The following is an 18,873-nucleotide window of genomic DNA, read 5'->3' on the forward strand; positions in this document are numbered from 1 at the left end:
ATACTCATGTGGTCACTGAGACTGCCAACCCTGGCTACGTTTTTTGGCCAGTGCCACAATTATACATCAAGTGCATCTGTTGCCAAAATCCGGTTGGGCCCCCACAAAGAAATAATTACAGAATAGTGGCTTCATCTGCCAGGAAATCCTGCATCTCTCCCTAAGCCTCAGAATGTCAGTCATTCTTCCAGAAGACTCAGGGATGACTTGCAAAACCCATGACTTTCACATTTACCATTTGGAGCCATTGAAGAAAGAACAAACCTCCTCCATTTTTCCTCATGTTATAAAATATTTCTATGTTTTGAAGGCAATGCACCACAGAATTACGTAGCTGGCCTTTGACCCTGGAGATACTCAAATCCCAGTTTCCCCTCACAGGAGTCCCTTATTGAAAAATAAGATCAGGAGGCAGACCACTATTGAGAAGACTTCCAGAAATCCACAATCGTTTGGAGCAAGCACTTTTGTGAATTGTTAGAGAATTCCCCTCGTACCAAATTGACAGATGTCTCTTTGTAACTTCAAGCACTTGTTGGCTTTAGTGTTGCCCTTGGGAACTGCATAGAAGAAGTCTAATCTCTCCTATGTACAACAACCCAGGAAATATTTAAACCATTTGAATGAAGTGATTATATGTTCTCTCCAAACCTTCTCTTTTCCAAGCCAAAAAATTCTCCTCTGGCTATATTACACAGTTTATCTTCTTTAACTCATAAATAAAGCTCAAATTTTCCATAAATCCATCAGACTTGCATGTCTACTATTCACAGAGAAAACACCAACAAATATCTCTAAGTTCCCAGAAAAGGCTCTCCTCACATATTTGTATCTATGATGTACCACTTACAACAGATTACTGAGACTAGAGGCTTTCTGACTAAAATCTTGCTTCAAGAGGAAACTGAATAAGCATTCACTGTCCTGAGGGTCCCCAACAATAAGTTTGGTACTTAAAATAAAAGAGAGCTCATGTGAAGTGGAGGTGAACATATACAGTCCTTATTTTATTCCGTGTCTGCTTTTACAAAGTTAGCTGTAAATTAGTAACACTGATTTTATTATTACAAAAATAAGGAAGTTTTATCTCTGAAACAAAAATCTTAAATTGGCTAGCAGGGAGTGGATCACCCTGGAATCCCAGCTACTCAGGAGGCAGACATCAAGAGGATTGTGGTTTGAGGCTAGTGCAGGCAAAAAGTTAACTAAACTCTATCCTAACAATCTGGGCATCGTGGTTTGCAACTGTGATCTCATCTGTGAGGGAGGAGGAAGGAAGGAGGATCATAGTCTGATACCAGCACCAGGTAAAAGCTCAAGATCCTACCTAGGAGTGGCAGAAAATCTACCTTGCAAGCATGAGGGCCCAATTTCAAGCCTCAGTATTTATTATAAAAACAAACAACAAAAAAAGAAAACTTAGCAGAACTGATCTAGGCTTATTATCTGCCAAGAAATTGTGGGACATTTAAGTTACTTTAAAGGAATTCCTCTTACTTCCAGATTACATTTTTTGCTGCCTCTACTCTTCTGTATATCCACTCTTTCATACATCTAAAGAATTTCTTCCAAGCATGTGAAGCTGGACATTTCTCCTGACTTCTAGAACCCTGCTTCTTCCTGTTTTCAGGTCTCTGAAGATATGAAGTCCAGTGGAGCCTGCATAAAATGTCACATCTTCCCATACAGCAAGCATCCCACTGGCCTATTACATACTCTCAAAATAAATATTCTTTAAAAAGTTCATGTTTGCCTCCTCTTTATTAATTCTCCAACTTAACATTCTATACAGTGATGAAGATTTTTTAAGGAAAAATAATGGCATAAACTCATGTCAAAGACTTTAAATGAAGATGGTAAGATGTTATCCTTGGTTCAAAGGAGAATCCAGTGTTACTGTGCAAATAGATGCAAAACCAGTCAAGAGGCTATCCAAATACAATTTGTATTTCAGTGTGTAAGAATCATGTGAAGTAGCATTAATTTGTTTTAGGTTTCTTTTTATTGATTAAACAGGTATTTATAGATTTGTTAAGAAGCTCAAAGCCAATAAAAAGACAGAGCTAACTCTGAAACAAGATCGGGATACTAAGAGAAGGACAGGATATTAAGTTCACTACCCCATCCCCCTGCTTAGCAGAATAAAAAACACATAAGCAGTATTTCCTGGATGAAGAAGATGCAATCTATAATATGGACGGTACATTGAATAACTAGTACTCAAACTTCTCTTTACATGTACCTTATCTAAATGCTCAAACTTGCCCAAAGCTCTTGCTCAAGAACTTCTCTCCCATTCTGACCACTTCACTCAATTCTCTTTCCATTGCCTTGTCTAGACTGTGTGTCAAGGTTTCTCTCCATGCATCAGTCTCTAGTTGGAGATCACTGTGCTCCTGACCATTCCATCCCATGTTCCTTGGGAGGTCTTAGTCTCTATTCAGCTCCAGGAAATTTGTGGGTCATGTATTGAGAGACTTCCTTAGGCAGTCAACAAACAGAACTTTAAGCTTGGTGAGTTTGAACTCTGATCAGAAAGAAGACTCCATCCAACTATTACAGCTTGGTCTGGAGCAGATACTGCATTAGAGTAACACAGAGTGTACCAAACCCCCAAGGATGTGGAAATGTTTTAAAATTTTAAGTGTCTGTGTAGAAAGCCTAGTTCTGCAACACCATTACACTATACTGCTTGCTGCAGGGTAGGGACAGAGTCTCTCTTTTTATCATGTTCATGATCTGCAATGATTTGAATCCAAGAAGTCATCTAGGTCCCTTCTCATTCCTTTACTCATCCAGCAAATATTTATTGATCTCTATCATGGACTTAGCACCGTTCTGGGTGTTGCAATACTGGAATAACTAAGTTCCCTGCTTCCCTTGTAAGGGATCAAGGAATGTGAGACATAAGCAACTAGCAAGTCCTAGATTGCATATTTCCAAACTTCTACTTGAAAGGTTCTTAAGAAGTGGGGTGGGATCAAAGTCTTTGTAAGTACTGCTACCAAGAGCTATACCTATTGATATACTTCACTATAATTGATCCCTCTGCATTCTTACTAAGCCCCAGTGCTTATTGCTGTAACTTCTAACTTCAAACTAAAGATAAATTCCAATCAAACATGAATTCCACTAGTAAAAATGCTTTGAAACAGTTCCTCAATAGCAGAAAACATTCTCAAAAAAAACCCATTTCTCATATTTTTCTATATGTTCTATTTCTATAAGAAACTATTTATACTGGTAAAAGTCATTAAAAACTTCTCAATGGCTCTAAACAATATGGCACATAGTAATTCAGGCTTAGGTCCTCAAAAATCCCCTTAAAATAAAAAAAAAAAAAAAAGCAAGAAGTGTACCACACAAAAGAGATCTACAAAGGAGAAAGGGAAAGGGAAAAAGAATGATAGGGGGTGGATAATTTTGAGATACACTGCAACTATAGATGAAAATAGCATAAAGAATCTCAGTGAAAGCTGTTGAATGTGGGCTTGAGGGGCAGGGGGCAGAGAAACAGGCCCTGCTATGGGGTGGGTAATAGTGAGAGGGAGCTGGGCACAGGATGATGACAAAGCATGAATATGGTCAAAATAGATTGTCAACAAGTATGAAAATAGAACAATGAAACCTGTTGAAATTGTATTAGGAAGGGGAAGGGGAAGGGAAATGGATGAAAGAGAGTACATTGACTAGAATATGCATGGAAATATCACAATGAAATCCTACTTGTACAGCTAATGTATGCTAATAAAAAGAAGTAGCAGGGGAGGGGGAAGAGGATGGGAGGAGAGGGAGAAGGAAGGAAGAAAGAAATCTAGTCACTTCCTAGGGAGCAGCAATAGAAACAAAAGGCAAGATAATGACTACATTTATTTTTGTCAGTCCTGGTGCTTGAACTCAGGGCCTGGGCACTGTCCCTGAACTTTTGTGCCAAATGCCAGCATTATACCACTTTGAGCCACAGTCCCACTTCTGGTTTTCTGGTGGTTAATTGGAGATAAGAGTGTGTGTCATAGACTTTCAACATGATCCTCAAATCTAATCTCTGGAGTAGCTAGGATTACAGGTGTGAGCCACCAGCAGGCATGATAATGACTACGTTTTTGAAAGATTCAAACAGTCTTCTTTCTTGAATAAGCCTCTATGGATATGAAATCTTAAAAGTCATCTGCAACACAATTCAGAAATGCATTTAATGTGCTGGTATATTTAAGAAATAGCCGCAATCTTTTCCTAGAACTAATAGCAGAGACTTCACAGTCCCTTTCAAACTATACAATATTTATTTTATTTTAACAAGTCATTTCTTTGGCAAAGCACTTCACAGCATGGAATATGACTAAAGGCCTAAAACTCTCAAATCAGTACAACCCCAGCATCTGAAACCAATTTTAACTGACAATCTCCGCCCCAATTTTCATGACAAAGAAAAAGAAACATTCTCCAAATATCATTTTCAGAAGTGATACAAACCTACCATCCCCAGCAGCCAGATACTTTGCCCACTACTACACAACACAAACTTGTGCAAAAGCAGGAAACAAATGGCTTTGAGGTTCATTGCTTACTGAGTCAAACCTTTGACCCACATGTCACCATGGAGTGGTGTCTAGGTACAATTTGGTCTAGTTAGGTTGTAAATTAACATGTTTGGACACACATCACTAAGCCCTTATGCAGCATGGAAATCTAATCAGTGGTGTCAATGGCCTTTGCAGCCTCACATCTTGCCACCAGATTTGCTGCTACTACACTAGCTTTTCAACGTGTCATAAAGCAGGTTTTGATGTTCAGAAACCTGCTCTTGGGAAAACAATCAAAGTGCATTTATGGTTTGCAATATAATGCTTAATATGAGCTATAAGGGGCTATAAGGAGGAGACCCTTTGGAAACTACAATTAAGCTAAGAAAACAATTGGGGAAAAACTGTAAGCACATGAAAGTATATTCCATTTGGGGAAGCATTCTCAGGATGACTGAAGATAAACTGGTAATATAGTTAGTTATTTGTTCTCTAAAAGAGTCATAACTGTATTCCTAGTTTTGAACTACCACTGACTGTACAGTATACTATAAAAAGCAAAAAAGAAAAGATTAAATTAGAAAAGATGATACTTTACCAAAAGTCTCGACAATGGGGGGAAGTGGGGAGGTACACCTTAAGAAACGGAGTAAACCAAATGATTCCTTCTCTATGGGTGCAAAAGAAAAGGCAGCATCTTAAGTCTACTCAAGTCAAATGTTGCTCTGCACTGCACTGAATAATAGAATTTAACACACTATAATTTAAGGGTTGGTACTCTTTAGTAGATTTTCTGCTGTAACCCACTTCTAGTGCCGCAAATTACCAGGTTCCTGAATTGTGAGGAATTTTGAGAACTCCAAATTAGAAGTATTAGTGACAAATTCTAACTTCCACTGGAAGTGCAAAGTTCCTACTTTCCAAGGAGGAGATAATCTGCAGTGGTATCAGGAATACTGGAGCTATTAGTGAAAATAAAATACAATTTTAGACCAGAAAGACACAGTGTGATATTTTTGTTTTGCCTTTCATTATCTTTCTGTCCATCGATACCATTCATAAATTTATCTCCTGGAGTTGGCAAAATCAGGTACACTTGGAGCAGTCTGATTATGAAAGTAGGAAAGTACTTGCAGAAGCTGCTGAGAACCAGGGAGAGGCACAAGGGAAAAGGAACATGGACTATGCTTCATAAACCTGACTATAATTTGGGCACAAGTGCCTTGTTTAAATGATGTCAAATATTTGTTACATATGCCACGTCTACTTATCAGATGATAGGTGAACAATGCTAATCAATTACCACACTGTTTCTTATTATCATGTCTGAATCTTTCTCAAAGTGCTCTAGGTCTTCATTCCCACTTACTCAGAGTCAGCAATCAAGATAAGACCATTTTTTTTCTTCTGCAAACTATGCTTGAAGTTATTGGTAGCTCATCTAGCTAATTGGGACAGAAAACTACAATCCGAAAGAATGCCAAAATGTGGAGTGAGCACTGATCAGCACATCTCCTGTGATATGCGCCTTGGTGTGTGTGTGGGGGGGGGGAGGGGCAGGAAATAAAGATTGTGAATTTTCAGATATGAGATATAGTGGTATCCCTTTCCATCAGAGATGCAGTTGTCATTAAGACCATTTGCTCAGATTACCTAATCAAACTCACCCAGTTCCATGAGACATTGTAGCAGCCTGTGTTTCAGGTATGAAATTCCATACCCATCAGTGGCAGAATTTTGGAAATAAAATGGAGTTGTGCCCATATGCTTTCATATGCACAGGCAAGGGGCTTGAAAGCCCTTACACAATCACATTTAGAATCTTAAGTTCCACAATAGCCTTTTGAATAAATGGCCTATGAGAAGGATGGAGGGGCCTCCAGACAGTCATCAACCCGACCCTCTGCAAGTGACACAAGTGAATTTGTCTTGTACTGAAGCTGTGAAAAGGAATCTTCTTAAGAATGAATAATTTGAGGGTCAAAAACAGCTGTTCTGTGGCAGCTGAGAACCCCTACCCTCCCGGGATTTTCATTCAAACCCAAAGCTTCAAATCTCTTCCAGTGACTGGAGCTGAGGCAGGAGCTCTTCCCATAGTGCAGCGCCAACGTAAGCCTGAGTGAGAAGTACTGAGTGACAGCTGTGAGGGCTGTGCTCTAGGTTCCAGAAGCAGAAAGAGAGCTTCACAGGATACCACGTCCCTGTATTCTCCACTGGCCAAGATTCCCAACTAATATGCTGACACACCTTCATTTTCCTAAAAATTATTTATTGCTTACTTATTTTTACAAGGATGTAATGACAATAACTTATACACTGAAGTATCAACAACTTTCCAAATTCAAGGATTAACCTATACAGAAGAAGGACCTCAGGCTTTAGGTATGGAAGACAAGTGAAGTGCTTCAATTTCTGCGTACCTAGAGAAATCAAGGAGTACACGGAGGAGGAAAGACTTTCAAAATGTTTATAAAGAGGTGGCTTGGGATCAAGATGCTGGCTCTAATCAGAAGAAGAAGAGAATGTTGTGGAATTTCCAGCCACACCGAGTCTGCTGTTTGTGTACATGCGCCGATTCTGCACCTGCGTGTTAGTCACCAACCAGGGAAGTGGCAAACACCTCAGGGGAACTTCCTGTGTTTGGTGATGGCATAGATCAGTCAAGAGCTTGCTAAAGATGGAAACACAATTTTCCTGAGTCTGGAACTGAGGGAGCAAAGAGGTCTAGAGGGGAGGAAGAACAAACCACACACAGGAAAGTTGCCTCTGTAGTTAAACCAAAAGAACCTAATCCTCAGTGCACTGTCCATTTTTATGCACTTGTAATAATTTATATTTTTATGCCGCTTTGTGGGCATTTGGATGGAATGTTTTTCATTTTCTGAACTCTTGAGTGTTTGTTTTTAATAAGTACTTTCTATTTTAGTAATTTTTATTTCAATTTGACTTGTGAGACATATGAGGGAAACTGAAATATTTTAATGATAGCTTCTCATACCAGAAATAGTCAAACTTATGTAATGTGACTGAACACAGACACAAGATACTAGAACTGTTCTCTCATGGGACCAAACCGTCAGCCCCCAGGCTGCTGGTAACTAGATTATTGCAGGTATAAATTATTAGAACTACTTTGGAGAAGAATTAAATGTGAAACTGTTCACATCAGACAACTCTAACTGCATGTCAAAATGCTTGAGCATATGAAAAAGCATATACGCTTTAAATTATGAAAATTATTGCAATACATTTTAAAATATGAAAAACTGAAAGTAGCCAGGCACTGGTGGCTCACGCCTGTAATTCTAGCTACTCAGGAGGCTGAGATCTGAGGATCATGGTTCAAAGCCGGCTCAAGCAGAAAAAGTCTGTGAGACTCTTATCTCCAATAAACCACCAGAAAAAAAAAAAAAAGCAGAAGTGGAGCTGTGGCTCAAGTGGTAGAGCACTTGCCTTGAGCTGAAGAGCTGAGGAACAGCACCCAAGGCCTAGAGTTCAAGCCCCATGACCGACAGAAAAAAAAAAAAAAGAAAGAAAAGAAAAGAAGAGAAAGACTGAAAGTTTCCCTCATATGTTTCACATAGCCTAATATAGATGATAAAAACTTAGCATTTTAATAAAAAGGGAAACTACATAGCCATTACAATGAAGAAATACAATCCAATTGTTTATGGATATATGCATGCAGAGAAAGGGGAAAAATACCATCTTCAAAACAGATGATCAGATTTATTATATTATTACTTTTATTATTACTGCTAGGGGCTAAAAGCAGGGCCTATTGGATCTACACAAACACTCTATTAGTAAGCTATATTCTCAGCCATGGTTTGTTTGCTTATTGATTTGTTGTTGTTTATAAAATCTGAGTCAACATGGCACAACATTAGCATCTGTTAAACATGCGTGTGTATCATACTTTGTAGTTTTCTTTATTGATTCTTGTGGCACTGGGGATCAAACCCAGGGCCCTGCACACGTGAGGCAAGCACTCTACAACTAAGCTAGATTCCAAGTCCCACAGTATATTTGTCATTTGAAATTTTCATGACAAAAAAAAATTAAATAACCAACTGGTTTAAACCCACAGTTTATCCTGTGTCTGGTGTGGAAAGTTATTAGAGGTTTATCAATTTTCTTTTTTTGGTAATTTCAGAGAACACGAGTTGAAAGAAGTCCAGAGTGTCTGCTCTGGTGATTAGGTTTAAGAGTTATAACAACAATGGCATTTGCAACTCTGGTGAAACATTCTTTTATTATCTCCCCAACAATGTTTTGTTAACTTCAGACATGATTCAGCTCCAATGCACTCTTGAATTATATGCTGCAGTTTTGAACAAATTTTGTGGCAGAACAGAGCACTTATAAATTGCCTCACTTTAATCTCGTAAGTTACATATTTGTGAAAATTACCAAGCATAATGGAACCTATTCCTGCTATATTTTATGAAGGGATTTTATCCCTACTTCAAACAATTGTAGTAGCAAGGTTCTCGTTTAAAAGTACTTGTTGGTCCCCTTACTTCAAGACCAAAGGTATTCACTGCTTCTCAGGGAAATACTGCAGATAGTACAAGAATTTTAATGTTATTTTAAAAATGCCATGACCCGGTATACATGCCTACTTTCCAGGCTTGACTTCTGTTAATACTGACAGTTGCTACCGAGGCAAACCCCAACAAAGTGAGCTACTCCATGGCCCAGATCTGGTCAGCAGAGCACTGAAACTCTAAGTTACATGGCTGAGAGGAAGTGAAGTTTGACTTTTTCTGGGCCTCACTTTCCAGGCAAAAACTGAGGATGCACCTGAAATCACGTTTTAGGCCCAGCTCAGAAGCTAATAGACTTTACTTATCACTGCCCTGGTTATTTTTTACCACAGACTGATTTTTTTTTTTTTTAACCAATTTCTAGAGTGAATAATAAGGATTGTTTTTGTCTCTTATTTATAATGAATCATTCTACATAACCTCTGCCTCTAAAATAACAGTAGGGAAATTCTCACTTCTCTTCTGAGGAAAACAGTTACCACTATTGTTAGGTACATGGTGGCCATCATTATTATTGACCATTGAGAGTAGCTAACATTACAATGCCCCACGTTCTTTGACAACTAATTATTATCTTAATTTTCACAACACTCTATGGAATTGATCTAATTTCATGGAAGGAAAACAGAGGTCTCCAAAAGTTGCCCACAATAGGTTAGATTTAATTCATTTCTCCTAGCACAAGCAAGGAGGACAAGATAGATATGTTTTGGTTCATCATGGGCACATTCACTGACTGCTTCTTCATTAATGATGCTGTGCATATTTTTCACTAACCAGAGCTCAGCATTATCACAGATTCTACAAGGCAGAGATGAGAGATAGCTAGAATGGCAGTATTGGTATGAATGAAAAGCATACTCAAAATTGGTATATTAAACCAAGCGATTACAGAAGGAGACAGATAAATGAGCAAGAACGACTAACTTTTTTGGAATACACCTCTGGTTTAAGGACCATCAGAGGCAGAAAACCACTGAATGAACAACAGTATTTTATGTCAAATCTAAAATCTGGTGTACATCTTTTATAGCAGGTGAATTTTCCAAAAGCTTTGCCCCTTATAGATTTCCGAATAAGTCCTGTGAACTGTAGTAATAATCAAGTAAGGTCAACAGTTGGAGATTGTTGAAGCAACAGTAAAAGGGATAAAAACAAAACACAAAACAAGAGGGAAAGGGTACAGTATACATGAGCATTGTTTGAATGTTGAACGGGAGGTAGTTTCTAGACAACAGGATGAAAGCATGGCATAGCTCCCTAGCATGATTGATAGTTGTGGAAGTGGTGGGAAGAGTTCAATCCCACCCCAATGGTGGGTCATCCATTCCTCCGTGCTCCAGAACCTGTCTGCTGCTCTTGCTGTAGTGCCTATGACAACAACTCGATGATCACTTTATGTGCTTCTCCTACCAGAACCACTCACTCCAAGAAACTAAGACTTACTTGTTGAATCATCCTCAGAATTTAGGAGAAAGTCTTCCTAGAGAAAACATTCACACCACTTTCTCTTTATCAATTGTATCACTTCATTGAGTGGGACACCAGATACCTGGAACTTGTTACTTCTTATTGCTTCCATCAGGGATTATATATAAAGCCTCATCTCTCAATGCCAGGAAATACAGAGACAGAGAACAGGGAGTTTGGGAATCTGCAGAATCTAAAGATGCTTGTGATGGGCTATATTTCTCTCACGTCTTCTTTAGACAGTCAGAGGGGGAAGGAAAGGCAAATCTCTTTTCCTCTTCCTTCTACTCCTCCCCAACCCCCTGCCCCCAGTACTGAGGATTGAACCCAATGTCTCATAGCACTTGAGCCATGCCCCCAATCCTTTTATTTTATTTTGTTTTTGAGATACAATCTTACTGCCTTTGGCTGGGTTGGCCTTGAACTAAAGATGATCATCCTGCTTCTGCCTCTAGAGTCACTGGGATTATAGGCATGTATTACCATGCCTGGCTTGGCAATTTCATTTCTAATCATAGCTGCTTCTGCCAAGTACACAAATACCAATTTTACCCATCATCAGGTTGGTAATTCAATAGCAGGAAACCAAACTGGTGTTTTTTAAAGAAGTCTAGAAATAAGGCTGGAGATGTGACTTAAAGTGTTTGCCTAATACCCATAAAGCCCTGGGTTTGAGCCCCAGCACAGCATCACTAAACAAACAAACAAAAAAAGAAAGAAAACAAAGTAAAGTCTATTTTCTCCCTTCACTGGCTCATTCACCAAAATCTGGCTCCCCCTCTCCCCCATCCCCACCTCCGTCCACCCATGGCAGCTTCTCATCAGGACATTGGAATGGCTAGAGGACAATGTCTGTCTCATCTCTAGCCTTGTTTCCCAGATGTTTGTTTGACAGATGAGTAGGAAATGGATGACTCCTTTTGTGTTTAAATTCATGACTTTAGCATGTGTTTCTCTAAGTCTTGTTTTGATCAAATCACTTGTTCCCGGCACTCATTATACCACCAAAAATAAAATAAAGTCATGAAAGGCTTTCCCAGAAGGCATCAAACCTCCTGCTTTGTTCTTCCATCGTTTACTAGTACTGTCTCCCCCTTACCCCCCCCACCCCCATGAGCTCCAAATCTAACTTCACCACCTCCAAGAGATAGGCAATTAATTATTCCAACCACTAGAAGGCTTCTCTAAGCTGTGATATCACTTTATCATCACAGGTGGACCCCAACTCTCCAGCAGCTGAATAAACTGTTTCCCAATACAACTTTTATCTACTTGTCTGTGTGATAAAGGGAGAACTCCTTCTTGTGGGAAGGTGTGGGGAGTTGATCCAATTAGGATATACAAGCCAAATAAAAGGAGCAAATAAAAAATATGAGTCACTTTCCCTAGGGACCTTCTAAATGTACCTTACACCACATGAACACTTTGCAGAAATCACAACAGCTGACCTGCAGCCAGGATAGATAAGATTCTTGAATGATTTGATTAAAGCTAGAATAAAACACATTCTCAGGATGAAAGTAAAAATTCACCTTTCCCAAAGTAGCCCTCAAACATATAGAACTGTAACATGAGGAGCCTAACGTTATTTACTTAAGAGCCGCAACTTCAGGGATTAGGAATAAGAGAGGAAAAAAGCAAGGCATAGTGTCAAATCTTGATCTTTGCCTCTAACATCTGATGTCATTGTTGCTGACAGCATCTATAGCCCCATCCTCTTCCTCTGTAATCCAGAGAAAGGCGTAAAAGCATTTCTGGATACTTAAAGGATTGGTTAAGTAACAATTAAAGATTTCTTTCTGCAATTGCTGTCACCAAAAATACAGTGTATATACTACTTTACTTTCACCTCTCTGAAGACCTACTCCTTACTTTTCCCAGGATTTAAAAATCATGTTAACAATAAGCAAATACAACATGGCCAGATGCCTTTCGTGGTCAAATGGTTCATTGTTTAAAAAGCTTCAGTTTAAAATCCAAAAGATTGTTAACAGATGCAGTTTCTGGCTGGAAACTGGGAAAAACCTCATTTAAACAAAAGAGTATGTTGTGATTGGAACTAAAAAGGGAATTACCTTTAAAGATAAGAACCACAAACATTTCCTATTTGAAAATACCCCCCAGCTCCACCAACAGGACCTTTTTTGGACTGTTCATAAGAGTTAAAAAAATTGACAATGGATTGCTATCTGTGACAAGCTAAGGCCAACTAACCAGCCCCATAACTGTTAGACATTTGTTTGGACTTTCAACAAGGCCACAACATTCATCTCTGACTCTCTTCCAGATTACTCAATTAGGCCAAATTACAATTCATTTCTTTTCGATCACTGTGGCCCCAGAAATACTTGTGCTGCTTTCTTTTGGCTCTAGAAATAAATTGTCAACCAGTGACTTAGATAGAGAAGTTTCTTAAATGAACACAGAGTGATAAGCAGATAGCCACTGCTGGGACTCAAATCGCTGTTGGATGAGAAACAAGCAGTTGGCTGAGCGAAGCTTGGCTTTGTGCTCAGGGCCCAGTCTTGTTTGCTTCCACTTCTGTTCACTTTTATACATAGAGCCCGTTTTTCACCATCTCCTGTGGTCTGTTTCTGTTGGCATCTGTGGGCCTTTGACTCTATGGCTTCACTATGTGGGAGAATGTATGTGATGCCCTGGGTTCTAATCTTGAAAAATGGGAATTTTTCAAGAGCCATGGGTGTAGCTCTCCCTCAGCCTGAGAAATGGATGTGGTTTGGCTTGATGGTGATAAGCCTGATCTGAAAAAGCTATACAAATATGTTCCAAGGAAAATAATCTGCTCTTAGGATCAAGGATGGCCAACATTGACCTCCATTCCGAGAGACATCTCATTATCTGAAGAAGTAAACACCATATCCTTTTGCTAGTAAGATTTTTTTTTAATCTTTCTCTTCATATTTCTTGATTTATGGCAGTATCTAGAGTTCAGTTTCAGACCACGGATATAGCATTGTTTTAACTGCCTGAGAAATTATAATCCAGAGAAATTCTTAATTGAGGATTTTAAAGTGAGGCAGATATATAAGCCCATGGGACTCCCCAAAGAACTGACCTGATTTTCCCACTCAGCTATGCCATTGCTAAGTCACATAAAGAATCCATGCTGCTGGAGGGAAAGCTAGCAAACACTGCATTCCTTGATATCTGTAAAATCTGGCCAGGTTACTAGCAAGAAGGGCCATCTGTCATGCTGTGGGATTCTGCAGCCAGTGGCCACATCCACATCCATCCTCCCACGACACGCTCAGCCCATCATGTACACTTCAGATGGGGCTTGGGAGGGGATCTGATAGGCCTGGAAATTGAAAAACGAGCAGCAGCTGTGAGCCCGAGGTCATTGCTATCCTCCAGGGCTTGCCTTCTCTAATGTAAGGAGCAGTAGTTTCCATGATTAACTTTCAATGCTGTCAAGAGTGTAATAAAATCTGGGAAAGAAGGAAACTTTCCCCTTTGCAAGCTGCCCCCATTTCCCTGCCTTTTCCCTTCCTTCAGTGCATGTTCTCAATCCCTACTTTGCACTATTTCCTAATTTTGAGGAAACTGTGATACTAGGATGAACCAAAACAATGTCCTTTATGTACACAGCACTAGAAGATTTTTCTTTCTCAATCCCAGTGGCAGGCCTTTAAAATGGCAGTATGAAAAATCTTTTGCTTCCAAAGACCATATAACACCATCAAGGACAGGACTTGATGCTTTTTATTTGTGTTTTCTTTTCCCTATATTATATGTTTGGGCCCATCTGATGGCAGCTTAGCCATCATCCTCTAACAAAAGCCAATAGCACCAAATCTGAAACACAGTTTTACTAACTATAACTGCTCAGGGGGAAAATTATGTATGTTTTAAATTTTTTGACAGTATATAGGTATAACACTTCAGAAGTCCAGTCTTCAAAGTACCAGACACTCGAGGTGCAAAGATGACCAAGTAAGACATGGTACCTCATACTAGAGGCCTTGTGTTGAACAGGGGAGGGATACATACAGGCTCAATGACCGGGAGGGACTTTATGGCAACATGGAAGTTGATCCTGGAGGATGTCATACCAGTGACACACACAACAAAGAGGTGCTGAGACTCTTCTGTGTGGGCAAAGGAAGGTCTCAAACTCTGTAATGGTTGCCCAAGAGAAGGTTCTCAAAGATACTAGTGGTTGTAAGAAGAGTCTGAATTGTCACTATTTCCCTAAAGAGGTAGCATTTCTCTTGGGTGCTAGCTCTGTCCTCCCTACTTATTTACTCAGTTTGCTTCAAGTATCTATTGAAACAGAAAGAAAGGTGGCCATGGGCAGAATTAGTAAATAAAAGATAAAAGTAAAATAAAATGGATATAGGAATGGCCTAAAATTCTGCCACAGGCTTTAAGAGATGGCAGAGTGAACTTTACTTCATGAGATGCAGTCCACAGAGCAATGCCTCGTGCCATCGACACTCAGGAGTAAGCATTCAGCAGTTCCGCTGCCTCCAAGGTCCATTCTTTTCCATCTTTTAAGGTAACAAACCTAGCTTTTAAGTAGTGAGCACCTTACCACAGTAAAGACTGTTTATTGAAGCAAGGTATAATCACACACCTAAGAATGGTATATGAGGTGATGGGAGGTATAAAACTCCTGATATGTGTCCCTAAAAGTGGGTACAGGAGTGTCTGTACCTTTTCTCCCTTTTCTCTATCCTTAGTTTGGAATGTGAAATGGCCAGAGGTAAAACCATGAGGATAAGACCATACCTCAGAGATGGAGAAATGTCAAGTGGCTAGAAGACGGTCACCACAGGCTGGAAATCTCTAACACTCATCCTGACCAGTTAAGTAACAGGAAGGCCTTCCTGTCTCATGTAAGCCAGTCTTCATTTGAGTCTCAGTCACACATGATTATGAATAACCATTACAGGGGCAAAGGAGCCCAATGGTGTGTTGATAGAAACAATATTCAAGGAGCTAGCACTCTGGCCCATGTAAAGCCAAGACCACACCATGACATATTTAATCTGGTTTTTATATCATAAAGAGTTGTCCAAGTTCTGATGGTGAATTGGAGGGAAAAGGAAATTAAAAAAAAAACCCAAAACACAGTTTCTCCGTTAAATATAATCACAATGACTTTCTTACCTTTTTCTTGCTACAGTATATTTGCCACTTTTTCTCAGCTGGAAGTGCAAACATGGCTTCCCTATGTTTATCTGTGAGGTCAAGTTCATCCTGAGAAGAAAAGAAAATAATTAGTATTTCATAGATTAAAATTATTCTTATAAAGAATTTCATCATCATCCAAGGACCAAAACACATATTTAATGAACTTGAAAAAGATCAAACTATGTTTGTGCTATTGCCATTAAGACAACACACTGGCACGGAGCCAGGCACGGAGTACAAGGAAGATAGACAAAGCACAAAGACTGTGGAAAATTGGACCTAGAATCATCTTGGCCAGAATCATCCCAAGTAGGTGTCAATGGCTGTGTTGGGTCTACTAAGCAGTAAAGGCTCTCATACCATAAGAGATCAAAATTAATCATATTAAAATGATCTCAGGGGATTTAGACATGATAGGGAAGAGTGTAACTTCCATAGTTTTGATTTTGCTTCCTGGCTATCAGGTGTTTTTGCTCTGTTACAGGGTCTGGCAATGATATGCTACTTCATCACAGGTCCTAAAACAAAGGAGATAATTAATCGTGAATTGTAATTCCCAAAATTATGAGCCAAACACAAACCTCTGTTTGTTCCTAATTGTCTTAGGTATTTTGTTATAGTGACAAAAAGCTGACTAACATAGAAACAGAAATAAAGGCCATGCTGGGGTAACCGATTAGTACACTAGCAGATAATTGCCAGAGACCAGGTTATGCACAACCTTATTACGTGAAGGTTTGGCATGTGGAGCATTACCACTTTGTAGAAAGCCTTAAATGTTTTCTTTTTTTTTTTGGGTCCGGTCGTGGGGCCTGAACTCTGGGCCTGGGCACTGTCCCCCAGCTCTTCAGCTCAAGGATAGCGCTCTACCACTTGAGCCACAGCACCACTTGCAGCTTTTTTCTTTTTGCTTATGTGGTGCTGAGGAATCGAACCCAGGGCCTCAGGTATACAAGGCAAGCGCTCTACCACTGAGCCACCTTCCCAGCCCTCTTAAATGTTCTCTTACATCAAGGTGAGTCAATGAAGTTTTGAGTAAGAGTATGGCATTGTCCTTGTCAAATTATAGCTCCTAATATTTCCGAAGTACTTTATGTGCAGGCATTTTCTCATTTAGTTCTTTCTCTCGGTGACCTTAAGAGGTCTACTCACTGGATACTCATTGTAATAATAATCCTCCTTAAAACCTAGTTAAGGGATTTAGGCCCATGACCACATACCTACTAAATAATAAGGCTCAGTTTTAAGCAAAGATATGACTTCAAAGTCCAGACACATAGCTAGTTACATCAGTATTTAGAGACATTAAATTTATAGTGGTGTACAGCTTAGATCAGACACTAACAGAAGGCAATTTAAAGGTATTCATTGGAGTGGTAGAGCAAGAGCCTTGAGCTGAATTGCTGAGGGACAGCTCCCAGGCCTAGAGCTCAAGCCCCATGACCGACCAAAAAAAAAAGAGAGAGAGAGAGAGAGATCTTTCATGCGATTGTTTCTAACATATTTATAAGATTATATCTTTGTTGCCTTGTATGTCCCTCCCCCATGGTATAACCCCTGCTTTCATATATATGATATTGGTATATGTGGAGAAGGGAAAAAACAAATTGTTAAAACAGGCATACAGAAGGACCCATTGCAACAATGAGATGTACAAGTCGTTATGTCGAAAACGAACTTTACAACTTTGGTGGGGAGCATGGGGGGGAGGATACGAAGGGATGGGAAGGGGAAACAAAGGAGGAGGCTACAATGCTTGATAAGAAATGTGCTCATTATCTTACCCATGTAATTGTAACCCCTCTGTACAGTATTTTCACAATAAAAAAGGTATTCATAACTAATGAATATCAACAGTGTGAGAGTGAATGAAAAGTGTTTAGAGAAAAGTTCTTGGCATTTAATAACTCAATCCATACTCAAGATTGTAATTGGTATTGAACATCAGGTACATTTTCTTTCCTACAGGGAAAGTTATCTATCTGAGAGTGGTAAATCAGTGGGTGTGGCTAAGATACAAAAGCTATAAATCAAGACATAATTAGGTTTCAATCAATGAGGAGTATGATTTTGCTACTCCTCCTCACCCCTTACCCCATGAGTTTGTGCATTTCAACAGTCCTACCATACTCGTGGACATGCAGACAGAGTAGATTGGCTTCAGATCCTGGATTCCTACCACCATAAGTCATCAAGCACTATTACATCTTCCTTGAAATACCTCATGATTTTGCCTTTGCTTCATTCCCAGTGGATCCACCCTAACTCACTTAGGCCCTAATAACCTCTCCCTTGACTTCTGACACAGCCTCCCACTGTTCTTGTTTTTCCAATCCTTCCTATTCAATATAATTCTCTTAAAGCAGTCTTTCTCAACTTGAGCTAGTATCAGAATCACCAGAAGGACAAGTGTCTCTGTGTCTCTCTCCCTTCCTTCCTTCCTTTCCTTCTTTCTTTCTCTCTTCATTCCTTCCTTTTTTTTTTTTTTTGTACCAGTCCTGGGACTTGAACTCAGGGTCTAGGTGCTGTCCCTGAGCTTTTATACTCAAGTTTAGTGCTCTACCATTTTGAGCCACAGCTCCACTTCCCATTTTTTTTGGTAGTTAATTGGAGATAAGAGTCTCACAGGCTTTCCTGCCTGAGCTGGCTTCCAACTGCACTTCTCAGATCTCAGCCTCCTGACTAGCGAGGGTTAAAGGCATGAGCCACCAGTGCCAGAAGAGCTTATTAAGTCATTGATTGCTCAGCTTTTAGGACTGATCAGGGAAGAGGAAGTGGAAGCACGTACATTTCTTTTGTTTCCAAAAATGTGGTCTGAAGACCACATTTTACAGCCACTGCCTTGAAAACAGAGCACCTGTGCTGTTCCCAGCTACTTGTTCAGAAAATGTCATTACTTCTAATTTTTTAAAATTAAATTTCCATTCCTCAGTCTGCCTCTTGGGATCCTCCATTTATAACCCAACTTACTTTGCCAGGTTTCCTTCTAGTTATTACCGCCCAACATAGTTCATTAACACCTACCCCTCCAGAGCCTAATACATGCTAGCTTCCCCAGAGGAAGTTCTCAGTCTCCTTAAGCCTCCAGGATGACCATGTCATATCATTTCTCTTGCAAGGGTTAGCAACACTATCTAAACCTGTACCTGATGAAGGGTGGCAAATGTACTAGT

At 39.6% G+C, this 18,873-nt stretch overlaps 1 protein-coding gene across 2 annotated transcripts in view; it reads right to left on the reverse strand.

Annotated features, from left to right (window-relative positions):
* Daam1 (dishevelled associated activator of morphogenesis 1) overlaps positions 1-18,873 on the reverse strand; it is a 169,260-nt gene that overhangs the window by 67,247 nt on the left and 83,140 nt on the right. For both annotated transcript variants that reach the window (XM_070032563.1, XM_070032554.1), the window contains exon 3: positions 15,677-15,766. In XM_070032563.1, the coding sequence (XP_069888664.1) occupies positions 15,677-15,766 (90 nt within the window). The remainder of the gene's footprint in view (positions 1-15,676; positions 15,767-18,873) is intronic.

Source organism: Dipodomys merriami, unplaced genomic scaffold (genome assembly GCF_024711535.1).
Source record: "Dipodomys merriami isolate MVZ:Mamm:240054 unplaced genomic scaffold, mDipMer1.0.p SCAF_1, whole genome shotgun sequence".
NCBI classification, from domain to species: Eukaryota; Metazoa; Chordata; class Mammalia; order Rodentia; family Heteromyidae; genus Dipodomys; species Dipodomys merriami.